Source organism: Cebus imitator, unplaced genomic scaffold (assembly GCF_001604975.1).
Source record: "Cebus imitator isolate Cc_AM_T3 unplaced genomic scaffold, Cebus_imitator-1.0 Scaffold204, whole genome shotgun sequence".
In the NCBI taxonomy this organism is placed as follows: Eukaryota; Metazoa; Chordata; class Mammalia; order Primates; family Cebidae; genus Cebus; species Cebus imitator.
The window spans coordinates 2,430,172-2,453,773 of record NW_016107519.1 but is presented as its reverse complement, the minus strand read 5'-3'; the positions used below and the strand labels follow the sequence as shown (position 1 = coordinate 2,453,773).

Below are 23,602 nucleotides of genomic sequence, written 5' to 3'. Positions count from 1 at the left end.
CCCCTGGTCTTCCTTCAGGAACTCTGATCTTTTCCCCAGCCATAAGCTTGAATACTGTCATATTACAATGGTAGTAACCTTCAGATATTCCATTTCTAGGCTGTAGAGATCTTAAAAATGTTGGAAAAAAAGGACAGTAGAGTGAAAAGTGCAGCTGCGACCAATCTCTCAGCCCTGTATTATATGGTAAGTTTTTTTACAACCAAGAGTTAATCATGTGCTATTTTTATATTGCTGAATTTCTGCCTGAGGATCATGCTTAGGGAGAGGACCCAAAGAATACTGGTGGAGATTTTTAAGTGGACTGAGGTGTATAGAGGATCTGATCATGACAAGTGCCAGGCCAGGGGCTGAGTTGGCAGACATGAATGAGAAGACCATCTCTGAAGGAGAAGGGAGGGAGAAAAATTGTGGTGGTAAGCATCACAGCATAGATTATGGAACATTCAGCTGGAAGAGCTAGAGATGTATTTCAGTTCCTTTGTGTTATTAGTAAAGAAAGTAACATCTTAGGTTAAAAGATTGATGTAAGCATACAAAACTATCATCTCTAACAAGCATTCATTGAGCATCTACTGGATGCCAATCATGGGGATACCAAAAGTCTAAAAGCTCCCTAAAGGGGAGCATTCTTACTTTGGAGCAAAGGAGGTAGACTAGGAAGGAAGGTTCAAAGTAGAGAACAATAAATTAATGTAGATAATAAATGCTTCAGAAATTCAGAGGAGGCAAATAATATTTTAATTAAGGGATTATAGGAAACATTTCATAGAGTTGGATCTTACAGGTCAGAATATAGAAAAGGAGCATTTGTAGGGAGACAGGGACTAAACAAAAGTATAGAGGCAAGTAAGTGCTGGGAGGGAAGTGCACATGAGAGTCATTTTATTTTCACTAGAAAATATAGAATTTCTGGTAGGCTTTTTCTGAGTATTGAAAATTGATGATAGGTAAGTGTGATGCCTCAAGCCTGTAATCCTAGCACTTTGGGAGGCTGAGGCGTGTGGATCACTTGAGCCTGAGAGTTTGAGATTAGCCTGGGCAGCACAGTGCCTGTCTCTACAAAAAGTTCAAAAATGGTGGTGCATGCCCATAGTCCCAGCTACTGAGGAGGCTGAGGTGGGAGGATCACCTGAGCTAGGGAGATCAAGGCTGCAGTGAGCCATGATTGTGCCACTGTACTCCTGCCTGGTGACAAATACCTTGTCTCAAAAAAAAAAAGTGTAGATTTTCATTTGCCACTTTGAGAACCCCTGTGATTCTAAAGGCTGAAAGTTAGAAACAACTGAACTGTGATTTTTCAGTATTGTTTTTAATTCTGTTATTCTATGATTCTTAGAGGAAATGATCCAAGAGTCAATTCTGTTCTGCATGTAGAAGAAGCCTGTAAGAGCTTTCCTTAAGAATAACTGTTCATGCCGAGGTGGCAGGGCCAAGGAAGGGCCCAGATGAAGGCACGGCAGCAACCTACACCTTACCATCTACCTGGACAGTAAACTATCATAAGGCTACCACAACTCCTTAACTGCCTTAGCCACTGACCCCTGAATTTCCAGCATCTTAGGTTTTGCTTATGTTTTGCTCAGCATAATGGCATAGGAATGGGCTTAACAGATTTCCAAGAACTGCCCTTATTTTAAGAATATTCCACTATCCAGCCCCTTGTTTAAATTTTCTTTCACTACCCAAACTGAAATATGCAGCCTTCCTGACTCTCTTTGGCAGGTAGTCTCACCTTCCTTTGTGCTCCTAGGATATTTTGTTTGCATTTATAGCATAGTATTTTAATGGTTTATATATGATTCTTTTCCACTAGCCCATCAGCTTCAGCTTTGTGTTGTGCACAGTGCCTTGCTGATTACAAGTGCTTATTATGTTTCTTTAACAAATGAGAAAAAAGTCATCATATTTTATTAAGCTATGTTTCCAGTCCCTCTTAGAGCCCCTGATCTGTGCACAATTGAGAAGCACTGCTGTGTTGAACTGCTGTTGTTAGTGGAAAGGTATCATATCCCTCGTATAAGTAAAGATGAAGAAAGAGATCTAAACCACTGGTTGAAGAATGACTCCAGTACTTTAATCTACTGGTAGGAGAGTGGTACCAGTTAGTTGCATGTCTAGAGGAGGGTGCTGCATGTCTAGAGGAGGGTGCTGATTGGGGGAAAACATGTTGAGTTTCTTATTAAATCTGTTTCAACATTTTTGGTAAAACGAAAACAAGTAGATCAGAGGTGTATTAGTCTGTTCTCACACTGCTATAAAGAAATACTTGAGGCTGGGTGATTTATAAAGGAAACGGGTTTAATTGACTCACATTTTTGTATGGCTAGGGAAACCTCAGGAAACTTACAGTTGTGGCAGAAAGTGAAGAAGAAACAAGCACCTTCTTCGCAAAGAGTCAGGAAAAGAGAGAGAGAGAAAATGCAGGAAAAACTGCCACTTTAAAAACCATCAGATCTCATAAGAACTACCTCACTATCATGAGTACAGCATGGGGGAACCACCTCCCTGATCCAGTCACCTCCCACAAGGTCTCTCCCTCTACGTTACAATTTGAGATGAGATTTGGGTGGGGACACAGAGCCAAACCGTATCAGGAGGCATGGAGATCGATCGCAGGGGGTAAATCAGGGTTAGAGATGAAATGTGACGATCATCTCTGTAGAGATTAAAGCTTTGATAATAAATGATCTTTTCATGAATAAGAGCTTAGCACAGAACTGAAAACTAACTACAATATACATACCCTAAAAAGGTAAGAATAAGAATCAGATTAAGACAACAGGAAAAGAAACAAGATAGTATGATGTTTTTGAAGTAAAGGAAGGGCACAAAGAGGAGTGGTGTTGAAACCAGAGGGGACAGTGTGAAGGCTGAGAAATGGCCCTCATGCAGGTAAGAGCAGACTGAAATGGAGAACCACCTGTGAGTGGGCAGAGCTCTTCTGATCAGCACCTGTGGCTGGGGGGTGCCAGGGAGAGAGCACTAAGCAGAAGGAGTTCGGCTCTAATACGGTTAGCACCACAAGGCCTTCACTAACCCAGGATGCACAAAAGCTGGGGCAGACCCCAGCAGTGTCCTCACTAGGGGTGAGAGGGTGGGCCTCCATACCCCACACCAACCAGCCATTGGATATGGCTTGTGTCCCAAAAACAGGGCATCTCTAGGAAGGGGTCCAAGGTGCCTCTCTCTCTTCTACCCGGGTCAGTTCCCAGAGAGGACTGCCTGCTGAGGCTGGTGGCCAGCAGCACTCCCAGCAGCTCTAAAGGGCAAGTCCATGGGGTGAAACATGGTGTCTATCATGGCCATTAAATTTTGAATTTAGAAAATCACTAATGAATTTTGTGTCCCAATTCATCACCAAATCTTTGCCAAGTTTGACGAATATGCAGGAGGAGACCGATAGAAATTTTAAAGAAGCAAAGAGAATTGTTGGATTTATTCAACCAAGCAGAGCTATTAGAGCATCTGATCGGTAATCAAGAATCTTTTGAGGCCAAGTGATGGGTCTGCTATGTAGTTTTATATGATACGTAGTTGAAAGTGTATTATTGGTATCCGGCATATAGTTGTATCTGTTCTCTGTTGCTGTGTAATGTACTGCCCCAAACCGTACTGGCTTGAAATCACCAGGTAATTGCTTACATTCTACCCAGTGAGCTGGGTTCACTGGGATGCTTCTTTCACTGGGCTTGCCTGGCCTTACTCATACAGCTGCCATCCTCTGAGGCATGACTGAGGCTGAATGTTCCAGATGCCTCCCTCATGCCTGGCACTTAGCTGAACTGTCGGCCAGGGCAACTCAGTCTTCCTTCAGAGTATCTCCAGCAAGGGATCCCAGCCTTCTCAGGTAGGACTGGGTTCCATAAGGGCAAATCCCAGTGCACAGGTGGGTATTAGGTTCCATGTGCATTTTATTGAACAAAACAAACATGAGAGAGAATCATACCTGAATGAGTCATACGTGAATCCTGGGAGGTGTGATCCACTGGATTCATTATTGTAACAACCTGTCACTGCCTGAACTCAGGCCCCAGTTATTCACATCCCTCCCAAGACTCTCAGAATCTCATTCCCCACAGCATCAGGCTGAAAGGCCAGGATTTACATCAGGCCTGGATAGAAATGGAGCTTTCCAGCTGGGTATGGTGGCCCATGCCTGTAATCCCAGCACTTTGGGAGGCTGAGGCAGGTGGATCACTTGAGGCCAGGAGTTTGAGACCAGCCTGGCCAACATGGTGAAATCACGTCTCTACTAAAAATATAAAAAATTAGCCAGGCATGGTGATGCATGTCTGTAGTCCCAGCTGCTCAGGAGGCTGAGGCATGAGAATTGCTTGAACCTGGTGGGTGGAGGTTGCAGTGAGCCAAGATCGTGCCACTGCATTCCAGCCTGAGTGACAAAGTGAGACTCTGTCTCAAACAAACAAACAAAAACAAGAAATGGAGCTTTCTCAGGCACAATTTCTCTTTCTTCTTGATCCAAAGATCTGTGAATGAAGAGACATAGCACCTGCCTCACCATACACTCAACATACCATGGAGATATAAGAATAAGATGACTATTATAGACACTCATCCCCAAAGGTGAGGGATGGAGGCACATCACAGTCACTGTCCTTAATGATTCTGAAACCCAACAAAGTAGATGTGGCCTGTACTTCCTAGTCTGGGAAAAAAGAATACTCCTTGATTAGGGCTCAGCTCTGCTCCCTCAGAGTGGCCCCTAATTCTTCGTCCTCTACAGCTCTTGGCTCTGTCCTCTGAGAGCATCTTCCTTTTGTATAAGAAATAGCCTATGTTTCAGGAACAGAAAACCAAGCACCACGTGCTATCACTCATAAGTGGGAGTTGAACAGTGAGAACACATAGACACAGGGAGAGGAACCTCACATACTGTGGCCTGTTAGGGGGGGAGTGCAATGGGAGGGAGAACATTAAGACAAATACGTAATGTATGCGGGGCTTAAAACCTAGAACAGGTTGATAGTTGCTACAAACCATCATGGCACATGTGTACCTATGTAACGAAACTGCATGTTCTACACATGTATCCCAGAACTTAAAATAAAAAACAAAAAGAAAGCAGTAGCCTATGTTTGCAGCTGATTAACTTTCTTAGCCTGCTTTCTGCCCAGAGACATTTGGGGAACAGAGGGCTTTTTTCATTTTGGACTATATCTGTCCCATTAATCCAAACTAGCAACAGTCAGTACAACTCCCCTAAAAACTTGGAGGGTTTTCTCTAAATCTTGTTGGACTTTTCTACGTGTCCCAAAAGCTGCATCCATAATTCTTTTCCAGACAGACCCCTTCCCACTAGGTGTGTAGGCTGCTATGGAACAGAGCCTAGAAGCCTGTTTTGCTACCTAAGAGAGAAGATCTGCTAGGTATGACCTTAAGTCTTTGTGAGATGTTTACGAAAGGTGTTATACAGCCACACCTTTGAATTGTTCCCTAACCTGCCACCATTTCCTGCTTTGAGAATCTTGTGCCACCACAGGAAACTGGAGATATGAAATAATTTTATTTTCCAGCCCAGCAAGTCCAAGTTCTTCTGTATTTCCTCTAAATTCTACCTGCAAACTGAACAGTTCTCCTTAGCTCATTTTTCTCTTCCTATACCTGGTCAGTTGTACCCAGTTAAAATAAGTTCATTGGCCCTTCAGCATCCTACCTAGAAATCCCCTTGGCCACACGTGCATATTTATTGGGTGCACTTCCTATCCTCCAGCCCACTCTGTGGATGCCACTTGTTTCACTGCTTCACGGTGACAATGTGGCTTGCTCTTTATCCAGCCTCTGATGATTCCTTCTGCCTTTGCAGGCTCACTCCTGCTTCACCATCTCTTCAGTCCCCAACACAGCCCCTCACAGCTTTTCTCAGTTTTGCCTGCTGCATTGTCCGAAAGGCAGTGTCAGATGTTTTAGTTTTTATAACAGCACCAAACCCACTTGCAGGTACCAATTTTTATTTCAGAGTTTAATCAGAGTTCACACAAAAACTTGCATGTGGATGTTCATGGCAGCACTATTCATAGTAACCAAAAAGCTGCCTGGAAGCAACCCAAGTGTCCATCAGCAATGAATGGGTAAATGAAATGTGGTCTATCCATACAGTGGGACATTATTCAGCCTTTCAAAGGATTCCAGCACAGACGCATGCTACAACATAGAGGAACCTTAAAAATATTATGCTAAGTGAAAGAAGTCAGACACAAAAGACTGCATATTTTATGATTCTGTTTATATTCAGTGTCCAGAATAGGCATGGAGACAGAAAACAGATTAGTGGTTGCCAGGGGCTGGGGGCAGAGGAGGATGGAGAGTGACTACTGATGTTTCTTTTGAGGGTTGGAAAAATATTCTGGAAGTAGATATTGGCAGTGGTTCCACAACTTTGTGAACCTACTAAATGCCACAGAATTCTACATTTTAAAGGGGGTCAGGTTTATAATATATAAGTTGTATCTAAACTTTCGAGAAGTTTAACCAGGGATGGTCACTGTGAGTGATATGGGAGAAGGGCATTAGAGTTTAATGTTATACAGTTGTGAAGGAGCTGTGATGGTGAAGGTGCAGAAAGGGAGCTGGAGGTCTGAGGAGGAGTCACCATCAGCCAGTGAGTGGCCACACACATCCAGCTGCCACAATAGAACCCAGAGGGCCTTCATGGGGAGTTCTGTGGGAAGCAGATGCCTCTGTGCAGCTGCCTCCTCTGGTGGCCACAGCCAAACCCTGTCAGGGTCTGCATAATTAGGAAGAAGAGTTGGCCATAAAGTGATGTGAGTGAGGAGAAGCTGGCACTCATGTACATTTCTGCATCCGTCCTGCATCTGAGGACAAGAAAAAAGGCTTTCAGAGACTACAGGCCTTTGCTTCAGATCTGCATTCCAGATGTCACATAGGTTCCTCTTTTGGCCTAGACAAGAGCCTAAGTGAAGGAGCTTCTTGGAAATGTAGTTCCTGGCTTAACCAAGCTGACCTGGCACAGATGGTCGCAATATTTAAGAACAGAGAGGCTCCTGTAGCTCACATGAATGATGGCAAGGCTGTGACCAAGTATTTGGCATGGAGGCAGAGAAAAAAACAATGGATTGCTAGAATTGCAGAGACCTAGTAGGTGACGCAGCCAGTGTGCTAGAGGCAGGGAGGGTAGTACTTTTGTGACAGCTATTTCAGGGCTTCAAGTGGGAAGGGGAGCGCTGCAGCAAATGATGACATGGAATTTGGGCGTTGAGCATGGAACCACCTACATATAAATAGTGTTGTTATTCAAACCATGAAACTGGATAACTCAATCACAAGAAACTTGGGTAGTTGAGCTTGGTGAGTAAAACTCTTATGTAGAATCAGACTATCAATCAGACATACCAGCATATGTAAAATATTTTTGTTCATCATATTTGTAATCTCACAAAGTCTGTTTATTTCTGTAATCTCAGAACAGTCAAAGATATTTCATGATATTCAAATAATTTGTATATATATTTTACTTAGGGGAAGGATTTTGCACAAGCCAGCAGCTATGCAGATATAGCTGTGAACTCTGATAGATATAATCCAGCAGCTCTTACTAATAAAGGGAATACAGTTTTTGCAAACGGTGATTATGAGAAGGCCGCTGAATTCTATAAAGAGGCTTTAAGAAATGATTCTTCTTGTACTGAAGCACTTTATAATATTGGTAAGTGAAACAAGGTGAAATTGCTTTTTGCATTATTTGTTTGCTTATTTTTTGCTTTAAATTTGTGTATTTTTATTTTGTTTTGCTTAAAGAGATCTAACACATTAGGAGGAGGAGTTGACTTCCTTCTAATAGTAAATTGAAAAGAAGACTACTGCCTCTCAGAATATAGATAATTTAAACTGGAATTAATGATTCCAAAGCTGCGCACATGCAAAATTTGAATAAAGTTTGCCATACTGCCCTCCAAAAAGGCTTTCCCATCACAGTGTATAATACTGATTTCTCAAATTTCTGCTAATACTAGATATTATCATTCTTTTTAACTTTTGCCAAACTGGTGGGGAAAAAGTCCCATTTGCTCTCTTTTTAATTATGAACAACTTCACGCATATACAAAAGTACATAAAAAAATAAATACCCATGTACCTATCACTCCAGTTTAACATATTTTCACATTTTGCCATATTCACTTCAGATTTTGTTTTTAATAAGCCAGATAGTGCAAGCCATGAAGTCTCACCACCATCACATTCTCTTCCCTGCCTTTCAGAGGTTGCCTGAAATGGGCATCATCACCCCTGGGCATGAATTTGCAAAATATTGCAAACACATGTCCATGCAGTACTGGGTCTTGTCTCTTGGATTATTAATAATGTTTCTTTTGAAGTTCTCTTCTCCCTGCATAGGTATTTTTTGCTTTCTTTGGTTTGATTATTTTATTCTCTTTTCCATGTTTTGGGCTTTCCTTAGATGTCTAATGATTTCAGGCTGTCTCCGGGTATTCAGGAGTTTGTGGCTACAAACTGAGTGGAGTCTCTAGGTCCATAAGGGAGATTGACAGGCTGGCACCCTGCTGTAGGGCATCTGTCTGGTCTGGTCTGTTTAGTTGGAGACCTGCCCATAAGTCAATTGGATCTTTCCTCCCAGAAAAGATTCTTTAATCTCCTGTCTGAAGGAGCAGGGGAGGCCTGCTGCCAACCTTGAAGAATAGGGGAGGCGGGAAGGAATTAGCCATTTTAGGTGGAATCTGGGAGAGCCTCATTGAGAATATGTGTTTCAAGTCACTGAAGGAAGGGAGGCAATGACCACTTGGGTATCTATGAAGAGAGCATGGAAGAGAGGCACAAAGGTCTTCATGCAGGCCCTTGCTTCCTAGATATATTTTTATTTATTTGTAAGTATTAAATATTTCTCCCTTCTCCATTGCTTGGATTTTAACTTTGTTTCTAATTTCTTTTAATAAAACAAAGAATTGTTTTATTATTGATATAGTCAAATTCGTCTTTTTTTTTTTTTTTTTTTTTGGAGACAGTCTCGCTCTACTGCCAGGCTAAAGTGCAGTGGCACAATCCCAGCTCACTGCAACTTCCGTTTTCCGGTTTTTTTTTTTTTTTAAAGACTGAGTCTCGCTCTGTCGTTTAGGCTAGGGTACAGTGGCATGATCTCGGCTCACTGCAACCTCCACCTTCCAGAGTCAAGTGATTCTCCTGCCTCAGCCTCCTGAGCAGCTGGACCACAGGCGCACTCCACTATGCCCATCTAAGTTTTTGCATTTTTAGTAGAGACAGGGTTTCACCATGCTGGCACGGCTGGTCTTGAACTGCTGACCTCAAGTGATCCACCTGCCTTGGCCTCCCAAAGTGCTGGTATTACAGGCATGATCCACCATTCCTGGCCAAATTTGTCTTTTTAAAAAATCGTTTTTATTGCTTTATTCATTTGTTTATTGCTTTATGAAGCCCTTCTTACCTTGATTATAAAATCATTTTTTTATATTTTCTTTTCATGCTCTCCTTATACCTTTTTCTGTTGAATTTCACAATTTTGAGCTTATTTTTTATGAAATAAGAACCGACGTTTAAAAAAAAATTAAGGTATAGTCAGTTGTCCTGGCACCACTTATTATTGGCATTTTCCTCCCCACTGATTTTAAATGTCTTCGACTCAACTCTATAATTGAGTGCATTTCTGAACTATTTATTCTGTTCTATTGGTCTGTCTATTCCTACCCCCATCACACTTTTAAAATCACTGAAGCTTTGTAGCATCTTTTGGTGTCTGCCAGTGGCAAATCCCCACCCCTACCCCCACATTGTTCTTTAAGAAAATCCTCAGTTGGCCGTGTGTGGTGGCTCATACCTGTAATCCCAGCACTTTGAGAGGCTGAGGTGAGTGGACCTCTTGAGGCCAGGAGTTTCAAAGCAGCCTGGGCAACATGGCAAAACCCCTTCTCTACTAAAACTACAAAAAATTAGCTGGGTGTGGTAGCTCACGCATGTAGTCCCAGCTACTTGAGAGACCGACGTGGGAGAATCACCTGAGCCTGGGAAGTCGAAGTTGCCATGAGTCATGTTTGCACCACTACACTCCAGCCTGGGCAACAATTCCAGACCCTGTCTCAAGAAACAAAAACCTCAGTTCATCTTCATTTTCTCTTCCAGATAAACATTTACATATATTTTGAGATTTATTCTGTTACATTAAAGAAATTAATACCAATAATGATGCTTATAGCTGTGTGTTTGTTTCTTTTTTGAAGGTCTTACCTATGAGAAACTGAATCGGCTAGATGAGGCTTTGGACTGTTTCCTGAAACTTCATGCAATCCTACGAAACAGTGCCGAAGTTCTTTACCAGATAGCAAATATGTATCTTATTTGAAAAACTTAGGGACAGTTATTAATTCTCTCAATTGGTGATTGAAGATCAATAATTAAGTTTAATGAAGTAATTGATGAGGATAATATTTGAAGTAAGTGATGAGAATGATCTAGTAAATTATCATGTGATTAAAAAAAGCCATCTGAATGATGCTATTTTAAAATGTCATTTGCATTGAAAGAGGAATTAATGATTAAAGCTATCATTTATTAAATTTTGAAAATAACTGAAGTAATCAAGTATGACATTTTGGATACATATAAACCATTGAAAGTCAACTTGGTGCTTTAGAACATTGTATTCTAAAGCTTGTAGGGTATCACTGAAGCACTAACTTACTAAATAAAATATTGTTTAATACTGATTAGCACTATTGATTGAGTTTGGATAATTTTTCTTATTTTTTTAGCTGGCCTCTAGATATAATGAGGTCTGCAAAGACTGTTACCCTCTAATATTACATAATTCTTCATATGAACTCATTTATTCTGTTTATTTAATAGTCATTTATTGAATGTATACTGTGTGTGTCAGTATTATGTTTTGAACTTGGGGGAATGCCCTCATGACAGTTTCTTCCACAACACTTAGGTTTCTTAATAATTCCTGCTCTTGGTTAGAAAAGCAGGAATTTATTAGTGTTTTTAATGCCTTTCATGCTATTTGAAAAGCACTCTAATTTCTCTCCTTATTTTAGTAAGCTTTGACCACAACATTGGGAAGAGTTAAACATCTTAGGTAGATTTTTAAGTTACTATTATCTTGATTTAAATTTTATACAAATATGTTTAGAAAATTTTTTATGTTGTGAGGTGTAGCATTAATAATTTTAAGTACTATCTGCTGTGCTTTCGATAAAGAATTTTATTTTAAAATTTTAGCTTTAGGCCAGGCACAGTGGCTCATGCCTGTAATCTCACTCAGCACTTTGGGAGGCCGAGGCAGGTTGATCATTTGAGGGCAGGAGTTCAAGGCCAGCCTGGCCGTCATGGTGAAACCCCGTCTCTGCTAAAAATACAAAACTTAGCCAGAGATGGTGGTAGGCACCTGTAATCCCAGCTACTCACAAGACTGAGGCAGAAGAATAATTTGAACCTGGGAGGCAGAGGTTGTAACGAGCTAAGACAGTGTCATGGGACTCCAGCCTGGGCCCAGAACTAGGCTCTGTCTCAAACAAACAAACAAACAAAATTAGTTTTAGAGCAGATAGCATCGTAGTTACTCCTGTTAGTCTTTTTGTTCTGTTTTATTCATTTAATTTCTCTGAAATGTTCAGTGTCATGATCTTTTACTACCCAGTTCATGATCAGCTTGGATCCAGTCAAGCAATTGATGTATTTGAGACTGTGTGAGTACATTTTTTAATTTTTTTTTCTTGTGGTATCACACTTATCATTAAAAACAGTAGATCATCTGGTATCACACTTGTCACCATTGAAAACAATACTTCTTTTTCAATAAACTTTGGATTGGAATATTTTCATTTCACTGAGATACCTAATATGTATAAAATAAATATTAATAAAAAAGTATTGGTATGAATAAATTATTTGAATATACCCAGAAGACTTAGTAGGTACTAAAGGAAGCTACAAAAAAAAAAAAAAAGAAAAGAAATCACTATCTTTGGGTTTATAATCTGATTAGGGAAAACTAACAGGAAAAATACATGAAAAGAATTCTCTTAATATGCTGAACATGTTAAAGAGAGATGGAATAACTGGATGCAACATCGAGGACATTTTTATTAAGGACAATTTTTGGACAATACTTTGAATAATTCTACCAGAAATTTGGGAGTTGATCGTAGTGGATAGATAGTAATGAAGCAAAAGGGAAAGCAGACTATGCATAGGGAGCAAGTGTTATTTCCACAGTACTGCTGTATTCCATCTCCACCCCAGAGATAGCCAGAGAAAACAGTATACAATAGCGTATTACTGTAGGCTAAGAAATATTGTTACTAAAATATATTTAAGTTTTCTTATTGATTAATGAATTTAGAAAATGTGTTTTCCTTAACTGACATTGCCTAAGATATGAATTAATGGAAAATCTCAGTCAAGCTATTGAATGGCTAATGCAGGTGGTGAGTGTTGTTCCAACCAATCCTCAAGTTTTAGCTAAACTAGGAGAATTATATGATCGTGAAGGAGATAAATCTCAAGCATTTCAGTATTACTATGAGGTAGGTGTGTTATCTTTATTTCTGTGTCTTAGAATTTTGTAAATTGTTATAAAGAAGGCATCAGAACTTTAAAATTTTAAAAGATCTAAACTGTTTTAAAATGATTTATTTAAAATAAAGCATTCTTGGAAAATGAAGTTAGTTTTGTAGCTGGGATTATAGGCACCTGCCATCACACCCAGTTTATTTTTGAATTTTTAGTAGAGACAGGGTTTCATCATGTTGTCCAGGCAAGTCTCAAACTCCTGACTTTAGGTGATCTGCCTGAAGTTAGTTTTTATTTGATTTAATAAAAAAATGAAATGGAGCTGGGCTTGGTGGCTCATGTCTATAATCCCAGCACTTTGGGAGGCCAGAGTGAGGATTGTTTAAAACTAAGAGTTCAAGTCCAGCCTGGGCAATATAGCAAGACCCCATCTCTACAAATAATAATAAAAGGACAGGCGTGATGGCCCATACCTGTAATCCCAGCACTTTTGGAGGCCAAGGAAGGCAGATAACTTGAGGCCAGGTGTTTGTGACCAGCCTGGCCAATACGACGAAACCCCATCTCTACTAAAAATACAGAAATTAGCAAAGTGTGGTGGTGGCATGCTTTTAATTCCAGCTACTGAGGAGGCTGAGGCACAAGAATCGCCTGAACCCAGGAGGCGGAGGTTGTAGTGAGCCGAGATCGCGCTTACTGTACTCCAGGCTGGGCAACAGAGCAAGACTGTCTTAAAATAATAATAATTATTAATGATAACAAAAAGTACAAATTAATTTTTCTCTTGAAGCATGATTTGCATCTCTTTTTTATTCTTTTAAGTGTTTAATTGGACTCATATATTGTTACATCAAAAATATTTACAGATAATTGAAAAATGTGTCAAGCACAGCTTAGGTTTTCTAAATATTATATAGTTTCAGAATTTACAGAGTTCTTAGGACAGCTCATACTCCTTTATTAAGAAATTTTACATTGGATAAATTTATTCAGTAGGTAAAGTATTCAAGAAGTATATGTTGCCATTGAAGTATTGTTACATTCCATATTTTTTTCCAGTCATATAGATATTTTCCTTGTAATATTGAAGTCGTTGAGTGGCTTGGAGCCTATTACATTGACACCCAATTTTGGGAAAAAGCCATTCAATACTTTGAAAGAGCTTCTCTTATACAGTAAGTAATTATTAGGATTTTATGTTTAGTTAATGTTATGTGTTGAGATTTTTTTTAATCCCTGGAATTAGTATCTGTTAGACCTAGTAAATTCAAGAACAGATGTTGATGTACATTCATGAATTATTTCTATTTTTTTATATTTTATTCCGTTTTACTTGGTCTTTATTATGATAAATATATTTCCCTTTGAATAGAATTTTTAGAATATCCTCATTAAGGTACTTTTCTTAATGTAGTTTTCTTATTCACGTCTCAGCACACAATTATTAGTTCTTTATCAATTAGAAAATTACTGTTTCAGACCTAGGACAAAGTTTCATTTCTAAAAGAATCTTAATACAAAACAGTTTTGTTGGTTTAAATTTACAATTGATATATATATTAAAAATTAAAATGTTTTAAATGTCTTTAAGCTTGTATCAGAATGTTTTATACATATCTGATTCAAAATAATTCAAAAATAATTAGAATACATCATCTTCTGCTTTGTATTTGGCCATATTGAATTTTAAGATAAAATGTCCCTTAGAATAATTGGAATAATAAAGAAATGCTTAATAAGTCAAATAATTTCTGTTTGAAATTTGTATTAGGCAATTCATTTTTATGATGCTTATTTCACATGAATGTTGTTTTGAGAATTATAAAATTAATGACCAAGGATGAGGAGATAGTTTTAGTTTAATTACATCTTTAAGATGAAAGCTATTTCAGTGGCACACTGTAAGCTTTTATGTTACACTTAATACTACTCTAACCTTAGCTGTTAGCTCACACAAGACCATTCCTTCTTTGAGGCTCAGTCACCACTGTTCCATTTTTAACTCCTATTTGTAAATGTCAGATGTTGACTAACAGTCAGTCTCTTACATAGTCTAACTTGTATTTTTCTTCTTCATTCCATCAGTATTCCAGCCCCACAAGTTTTGACTTCTCTAACTCCACCAATCTTTACCCTCTCTGTAGTTCAGTCACCTGACTCTTATCTGATTGTATTATTACTAACACATTTACACCAGTAAAATGCTTTTTTTTTTTTTTTTTTTTTTGAGACAGAGGATGGAGTCTTGCTTTGTCGCCCAGGCTGGAGAGCAGTGGCACAATCCCGGCTCACCTCAACCTCCACTTCCCAGGTTCAAGCGATTCTTCTGCTTCAGCCTCCCAAGTAGCCCCTGTGCCTGGCTAATTTTTGCAATTTTTTTTTTAGCAGAGACAGGGTTTCACCATGTTGGCCAGGCTAGTCTTGAACTCCTGACCTCAGGTGATCCTCAGCCCCCCAAAGTGCTGGGACTGTAGGCATGAGCCACCATGCCAGGCCTACACCAATAAAATCTTGTTACAATATCCAGCTCTCAGAAGATAACCTCTTATCTTTCCAATTTCCATACTCCCTATTTTCCAGTGCATTTTTCTTTGGTGGTATTGAGACCTCCACTGTTGATCTTCCCCTTATCTTGCAGTCTCAGCTTCCTTCTGGCTTTAATTCTGAGCTTATCCATACTACACTGCTTAATTGATCACATCTTTTCCCTTTCTTGCTAACATTCTTGGTTGTTTTGTTTTTTGATTTTTTTTTTCTTTCTTTACTGCCCCATTTATTCCAAAAGATTTCAGTTCTTGGGTTATTCCAGCCATTGATTCCATACCTATTCACAGCCTGTGAAGCACTGTCAGAGGTAAATTATGTAACCAGGTGAATTGATGCCACACAAATCTGTATGATATGAACACTGCTCACCAGTCTTAAGTATTTCTCTCCCTTCTGTTTCTCTCTCTGATCTCTCCAACTGCCCTATGTATTTTATATGCCTCAGTTTCCCAGAATGTAGAAGCCTTTTTGAGAAACCTTCCTAACATTTCTCTCTTCCTGCTTTCCTATAAACTTAACTTTCACTTGCACTTGCTTTTATCTCCTTCTCCGTGACAGAAACTTACTCAATATACATTCATTATATTACATCTCTTTTGAGCATTTGTTTTCTGTACCATGTATCTTAATTTTCACATTTTCTCTTTTTTACATGCTAAGCTTTGATTTGTTCTGTAAGTTCTACCTCTACAATAAAAATGTAGGCTCTTTGAGAGTTGAGAGTATTAGTTATTATGTTACATAGTTGTTTGTGTATTCTTAAAATATTGTTTACATGTCGACTTGGCATATAGTTGAATTAAGTTAAAAGTTTTTACTGTAGAAATGCCTCACCTTGGTATATCTCTTAGAGTTTTATGGTTCTTAATAATGTGGTATTTTTGGCAATTGGTTTAAGCCTAAACTGTTGTTTTTATTTTCTTTACATTCATAAATCATGTCTTGAAATATCAAGAAATCCTAGTTTCTGATTGGTCCACTTAATGTAATTCCATTCTTAAGCAGCATTAGGTAATGTTCTTTAACATTTATTGTGATTATTATTATAAGACACCATCAAGTGGACCAATATATGCATTATGGGAATTCCAGAAGGGGAAGAGAGAGGAAAAGGGAGGAGAGAGACTATTTGAGGAAATATGGCCATGCTTCCCAAATTTGGGGAAAGACATGAATCCAGAAGCCCACACAGGTCAGTGAACTCTATGTAGAAAAAACCCCAAAAGATCCACAGTGAGATACATTATAATCCAAACTGCCCAAAGACAGAGAGAGAATCTTGAAAGCAACGGGAGAAAAGTGGCTCATCACAAAAAGGGACCCTTAGTAAGATTATAAGTAGATTTCTCACCAGAAACCTTGGAGGACAGAAAGCAATGGAATGATATATTTAAAGTCCTGGAATTTAAAAGCAAACAAACAAACAAAACACAAACTGTCAACCAAGAATTCTGTATCTGGCTGAGCACCATGGCTCATGCCTATAATCTCAGCACTTTGGGAGGCCAAGGCAGGCTGATCCCCTGAGGTCAGGAGTTCGAGACCAGCTTGGTGAAGCCCCGTCTCTACTGAAAATACAAAAATTAGCTGGTTGTGGTGGCGCGTGCCTATAGTCCCAGCTACTCTGGAGACTGAGGCATGAGAATCGCTTGAGGTGGAGGTTGTAGTGAGCCAAGATCGCCCCACTGCACTGGAGCCTGGGTGACAGAGTGAGACTCTGTCTCAATCAGTCAATCAATAAATAAAATAAGTTGTTATTGTTCAAATGAGATTGTTATAAGTTTTAGATGTTAATACCCAAGGTAATCATTAAGAAAATAACTAAAAAACCAAATAGTACACTATAAAAAATTAAGAAAATAAAAATCAAAATAGTACACTACAAAAAAATCAACAAAATACCAAAAAAGGGTAGCAATAGAAGAATTGAGGAAGAAAAAATATAACACATGCAGAAAACAAATAGATAGCAGAAGCAAATCCTTCTGTATCAGTAATCACATTAAATAAAAAAGTATTAAACTTTCTCATTAAAAGAAAAAATTAGGGCCAGGCACGGTGGCATACTCCTGTAATCCTAGCATTTTGGGAGGCCGAGGCAGGTAGATCACCTGAGGTCAGGAGTTTGAAACCAGCCTGACCAACAAGGTGAAACCTCGTCTCTAAAAAGAAAAAGAAAAAAATTAGATTGAATAAAAAAATCAAGATCTACTTATATATTGTCTACAAGGGATGCACTTTAGATGTAAGGACACAAAAGAGATTAGAAACAAAAGGATTGAAAAAGATATTCCAAACAAATATTAATGGTAACCAAAAGAGAACTGGGAGGCTATAGAATTGCCAGACAAAATAGGCCTTAAATCACAAAACATTACAGGAGCCAAAGAACAATACTATATGTTGGTAAAAGGTTCATTACTGTAAGAATTACTTAGAAACCCAGCAGAGGAGCCCCAAAATATATGAAGCAAAAATTGATATAATTCAAGGATGAGATAGACCTCAATATTAGTTTTAGACTTAATACTTTAAAAAATGTGTGTTATCTTCTGTGAACCTCACACAGAAGATAGATAAGAAAATAAAGATTTAAGCAGTGTATAAACCAGGCAGACCTAACAGTCATACACAAAGCACTGAACCCAACAGGAGATTATACATCCTTCTTAAGTATACATGGAACATTCTCCAGGACAAGCCGTAGGTTAGGCCACAAATTAGTAAATTGAAAAGATTGAAATCGTCTAAAGTATCTTTCCCTATTATGATATCATTAAACTAGAAATTAATAACAAAAGGAAAACCAGAAAATTCACATGTATGTAGAATTAAGAACATATTCTTAACTAGTGGATCAAATATGAAATCACCAGGGAAGTTAGAAAATACCTGAGACAAGTGAAAATGAAACACAATGTACTAAAACTTACGAGATGCTGCAAAAGCAGCCCTAAGAGGGAAATTTATAACATAAATTTCTTCGTCTTTAAGTACATTAAAGATGAAGAAAAGTCTCAAGTTAGTAACCTAACTAAATACCTTAAGGAATTAGAAGAAGAGTATTTTAAACCCAAAGCTAGCAACAGGAAGGAAATAATAAAGATTAGAGCAGAGATAAATAAATAGAGAATAGAAAAGCTGTAGAGAAAATCAACAAAACCAAAAATTGAAAAGCTCAACAAAACAGACATCTCTAGCTAGATGGACTAACAAAAAAAAAAAAGAAGAAGAAGATTTAATTACAATAAAAAAAAAAAAAAAAAGAAGAAGAAGATTTAATTACCAAAATTAGAAATGGAAGTGGAGGCATCACTACCAATTTTATAGAAATAAAAAGAGTTATAAGAAAACAACTTTGCCTCAACAAATTAGATAATCTAGATAAAATGAACAAATTTCTAGAAACACAGTCAACCAAACCCAACTCAAGAAGAAATAAAAAATCCAGATAGACCTATAACCAGTAAGGAAATTAAATCAGTAATCAAAAATATTCCAAGAAAGAAAAGCCATAAACTACATGGATTCACTGGTGAATTCTGCCAGACATTTCAAGAAAAATTCTCGTCAGTTTTTTTAAAACTCTCCTAAACATTGAAGAGAAGTTAAACACTTCCTAACTCAGTCAGTGAAGCAGCATTATCATTATACCAAAGGCAGACAAAGGCACTACAAGGTAACTACAGACCAGTATCTTTTATAGATGTAAGTGTAAAAATACTCAACAAAATACTAGCAAACCAAATTTAGCCACATATTAAAAGAACTACATTATTTGCAAGTGGAATTTACTCCCAGAATGCACGGATAGTTCAACATACGAAGATCAGTCAATATAATACTTCACATTAATAGAATGAAGGAAAAAACCCACATGATCATCTCAAATTAATGCAGAAAAGGTATGTGACAAAATTCAACACCGCTTTGTGGTAAAGATACTCAAATCAGGAATAGAAAGAACTTCTGTTTGACCATACTTCCCAAATTTGAGGAAAGACATGAATCCAGAAGCCCACGTAGGTCAGTGAACTCTATGTAGGAAACATGATAAAAGTATTATATGGAAACCCACAGTTTACAGGATACTGAATGGCAAAAGGCCAAAAGCTTTCTTTCTTAAAATAAGAAACAAGGATGCACACTTCCACTACTTCTAATCAACATGATACTGGAAGTTCTAGCCAGAGCAGGTAGGCAAGAAAAAGAAATAAAGGCATCTATCTACACTGGAAGAGATGAAGTGAAAATTAACGCTATTCACAGATGACATGATCTTATATGTAGAAATCCCTAAGGAATCCACATAAAAATGTTAGATATAATGAATTCAGCAAAGTTGAAGGCTATAAAATAAACACACAAAAACCAGTTGTATTTCTATGCATTTGCAATGAACAATCCAAAAAGGAAATTGAGAAAAAAATTCTATTTACAATGGTATCAAAAAGAATAAAATAATTAGGGATTTATTCAGCCATGGAGCTAAGAGACTGTCCTTGTTCCATTGAGTGGTCTTGGCACTTTTGTTGGAAATCAATTTACCATGTATGTGAGGATTTATTTCTGGGTTCCAGATTCTATTCTATTGGTGTATATATCTGTCCTTCTGCAGTAGTACCACACTGTTTCGATTATTGTAGCATTAGGGCAAATTTTAAAATCAGGAAATATGAGTCCTTCAACTTTGTTCTTTTTCAAATTGTTTTGGCTATTCACAGTTCCTTAAGATTCCACATGAATATTAGGGTCAGTTTTCCTGTGTTTGCAAAAAACACCATTGGGATTTTGATAGGGATTGCATTTAAGTTATAGATCACTTTGAGTAGTATTGTTTTCTTAAAAATATTAAGTCTTTCAAGTTAAGCACACAAATGTCTCTCCATCTATGTCTTTTTTTATTTCTTTCAACAGTGTTGTATAGTTTTCAGTGTATAATAAGTATATACCCAAAGGAACTGAAAGCTGAGGCTCAAACAGATACTTACACAAACATGTGTAAGTATGCATGTGTAAGTATCTGTTTGAGCCTCAGTTTCAAGTTACAGTACCCAAAACTAGCCTCAGCATTATTTATAGTAGCCAAAAGGTGGAAACAGCCCAGGTGTCCATCAACAATGAATAGATAAACAAAACATGGTACTGTAGTCCTTGTTCATCCAATGTTTTGCTGTCCATGCTTTCAGTTACCATCAGTAAAGTACAGTAAGACATTCTGAGAGAGACAGAGACCACATCTACATAATTATATTACAGTCTATTGTTTCAAGTTACATACTATATGATAATACTCATTTAAAGTTCAAAAACAGGCTAGATTGATAGTGTTAGAAGTCATGATACTTATCTTTATAGAGGAAGGAGGGTAATGTATTCAGAAACATAAATAATAATACCACACGGTAAGTGCAATGCTAAGTAATTCTAGGATGTTAGGAGAATATATGGAACAGTGTAACCATGTGGCATTAGCAGAGAGTAAAGAGGTTTGAATGAGCCTCGGAGCAGACATGGTGGTATATGCAAAAGCCAGGAGTCTAGCAAATGCAGGGAATACAGGGAAGTCCATGCTCCTGTATGGATTTGCTGTAACATGAAATGTTAAGCAAGGCATAGTGGAAAATGAGTTGGAGAGGCAGAAACGATCTAGAAAGTAGATTAACTGGGTTAGAATCTTGGATTTAGCATGTAGGTGGAAGGGAGGTAACGGGTTTTAAGGAGGGAAGTAATGTGGTTAGATACGTATTTTATTTAGATCACAGTGGGTGGCCGTGTAGGCAATGGATTTGAAGTTAAGTAACTTGCCCCAGTAGCAGGGCTGTGATTTAAAGCCAGATGTATCTGATTCCAAAGCTGGTAGGTTTGCCATCAAATCGAGTAGGAACTGAGGTTTTCTTTGAAGCCATCAGGCTTCTACTTAGAAGGGAGATTCAAAAAAATGAGAAGAGCATACATAAATTGTTCCCTAGGTGTTTCTTTCTTTGTATCTTGCTATCCTGAGATATTTTTTAACAGAAGTATTTAGAAATTCTGGTTATGGTTATTTATTTTAGAAAGGAGTTTAATTTCTTTTTAAGGGGCAAAAAGGGATCAGTAGAATTTTTTTATTCTCTGTTTAGTTGAAGCCTGATCTTCAAACACAAGATCAAAAATTGTTTCTCAGGTACTAAATTTACAAGCAAATCTAAGTGTTACGATAAAAGATTATAGCAAAAATAATGATCCTTTAAGTTTTAAATAGAATGCAATGGTTTTTAACCAAACAGGTTAAGTGGTTCTCATAAGAATATCTGAATAAAGGTATGATGAACTAGATGAACTTTGAAGAACACTTAAATTTATATGTCCTAATAGAAATATGACAGGAAATAATGAAAGAAATTATATATCTGCTATTTTCAGTAATAAAAGTGATCTAACACAAGGTCAAAAAGTAATTACAGAATAGTAGATATGTCGCTTTATAAAACTGAGCATCACAGATTTTTTTATCTCTAATTTTATCTAATTTCTTTCTTTTATAGGCCTACACAAGTGAAATGGCAGCTGATGGTAGCTAGTTGTTTTAGAAGAAGTGGTAAATGCTTTAGTTTTATTCATTTTATAGATATTTTGCTTCTCTCTTTTAAGTAATTATGCATGTAAATATGTTCCAGTTGCATATCTGTTTATTAAAACACTTTTTATAACTGTGCATATTCAAAGCATTGTATAAAAAAACATAATAGTTACTGCGTACAAAAAAGTGCTTACAAAGTAGATATTAATCATGTATTCCAATACCTGTCTTAAAAACATTTATTATTTCTCAGTTAATATGTAATCATTTTCACAAGTTAGCCACTGAAAAAAATAGGCATACTGTGTACATTATCTCTTCATTTTTTACTCACTTGATTCAAAATGTCTTGTGTGCTTGGCCAAATTTATGACACCTGAGAATCCTGAGAAAAGCTCACACTGAGACAACTGCGACTATGTGTTTTTTATACAAAGATCACTAGCTATCTTGGTTTGTGTTTTTGTTGCTGCTTTTATCACATTCTTGCTGATGACACATGTCCTGAAGGATGGAGATGTTATTAGTTTTAGAATAACTGTGAAGGTGAATAATATGCATAAAATATCAAATATCAAGCTGGGAGATAAATGTTAACAAATTTATAATCCCTCTTGTAGAGCATAAAAATGACCCAGGGAAAGAAAGTATTTGGCCAGGCGCAGTGGCTCACGCCTGTAATGCCAGCACTTTGGGAGGCCGAGGCAGGTGGATCATGAAGTCAGGAGATCGAGACCAACCTGGCCAACATGGTGAAACCCCGTCTCAACTAAAAATACAAAAAAATTAGCTAGGTGTGGTGGTGTGTGCCTGTAATCCCAGGTACTTGGGAGGCTGAGGCAGGAGAATCATTTGAACCAGGGAGTCAGAAGTTGCAGTGAGCCAAGAATGAATGTGCCACTGCACTCCAGCCTGGGTGACAGAGCGAGACTCCGTCTCAAAAAAAAAAAAAAGAAAGTATTCAATCTAAGGGAAGAAGGAAGCACAAGTTTTGAAAATGTTGACAGTTTGTTCTCACCCAGTTTGTGGGGAGGTTTCCTTCTTTATCTCTGTGAGCACCTTCAGAATGGCATCAGAAATGTTTTAATTCATAACTCAGTGTATTCCTCAAGTCATTTTAGGGGTGATGTGTAATTCCTATTGGATATACAACATGACTATGCCAAATACATTTAATTTACATCAACATGAGTTATCAATTATCTATATTAATTTCAACACCAATCATATAGAAAGTATATATACATATGAACTATTCTAAATGATTTAAAGACATAACCTGCTTCAGTTATGGAAGTACAGGTTAAAAGCAGCAGGTAGCATTGAGAACTGGCTTTGTATCACATGCTTCCTCTCTCCATTTCATCCCTCTTGTAGAGAGAGGCCCAGAGAGATTTATAACTCATTTGCTGAGATTTTAGGAAAGATCTTTGACCCAATTTGTTTTTCCTATTCTTTGCTGCTATGTGAAGCTAAATTATTTTGTTACAAAACAAATTGCTTCTATAACTTTTTAATGTTTAAAAAATTGAAGGCCAGGTGCGGTGGCTCAGGCCTGTAATCTCAGCACTTTGGGAGGCCAGGACAGGCGGATCACTAGGTCAAGAGATCAAGACCATCCTGACCAACATGGTGAAACCCCATCTCTACTAAAAATACAAAAAATTAGTCAGGTTTGGTGGCACGTGCCTGTAGTCCCAGCTAAAAAAAAAAAAAAAAAACTGTAAAGGTCAGGCATGGTGGCTCACATCTGTAATCCCACCACTGTGGGAGGCCAAGGCGGGCCTATCACGAGGTCAAGAGATGGAGACAATCCTGGCCAACATGGTGAAACCCCGTCTCTACTAAAAATACAAAAATTAGCTGGATGTGGTGGCACACACCTGTAGTTCCAGCTACTCAGGAGGCTGAGGGAGGAGAATCACTTAAACAGGGAGGCGGAGGTTGCAGTGAGCCAAGATCACACCA

The 23,602-nt window shown here is 37.9% G+C and overlaps 1 protein-coding gene across 1 annotated transcript in view; it reads left to right on the top strand.

Moving 5' to 3' along the window:
* Positions 1 to 23,602, top strand: part of IFT88 (intraflagellar transport 88) — a 126,391-nt gene that overhangs the window by 57,083 nt on the left and 45,706 nt on the right. Inside the window, exons 16-22 of the mRNA XM_017548183.2 lie at positions 100 to 186; positions 7,501 to 7,687; positions 10,230 to 10,338; positions 12,389 to 12,539; positions 13,585 to 13,700; positions 21,600 to 21,652; positions 22,255 to 22,346. Of these exons, the coding sequence (XP_017403672.2) occupies positions 100 to 186; positions 7,501 to 7,687; positions 10,230 to 10,338; positions 12,389 to 12,539; positions 13,585 to 13,700; positions 21,600 to 21,652; positions 22,255 to 22,346 (795 nt within the window). The remainder of the gene's footprint in view (positions 1 to 99; positions 187 to 7,500; positions 7,688 to 10,229; positions 10,339 to 12,388; positions 12,540 to 13,584; positions 13,701 to 21,599; positions 21,653 to 22,254; positions 22,347 to 23,602) is intronic.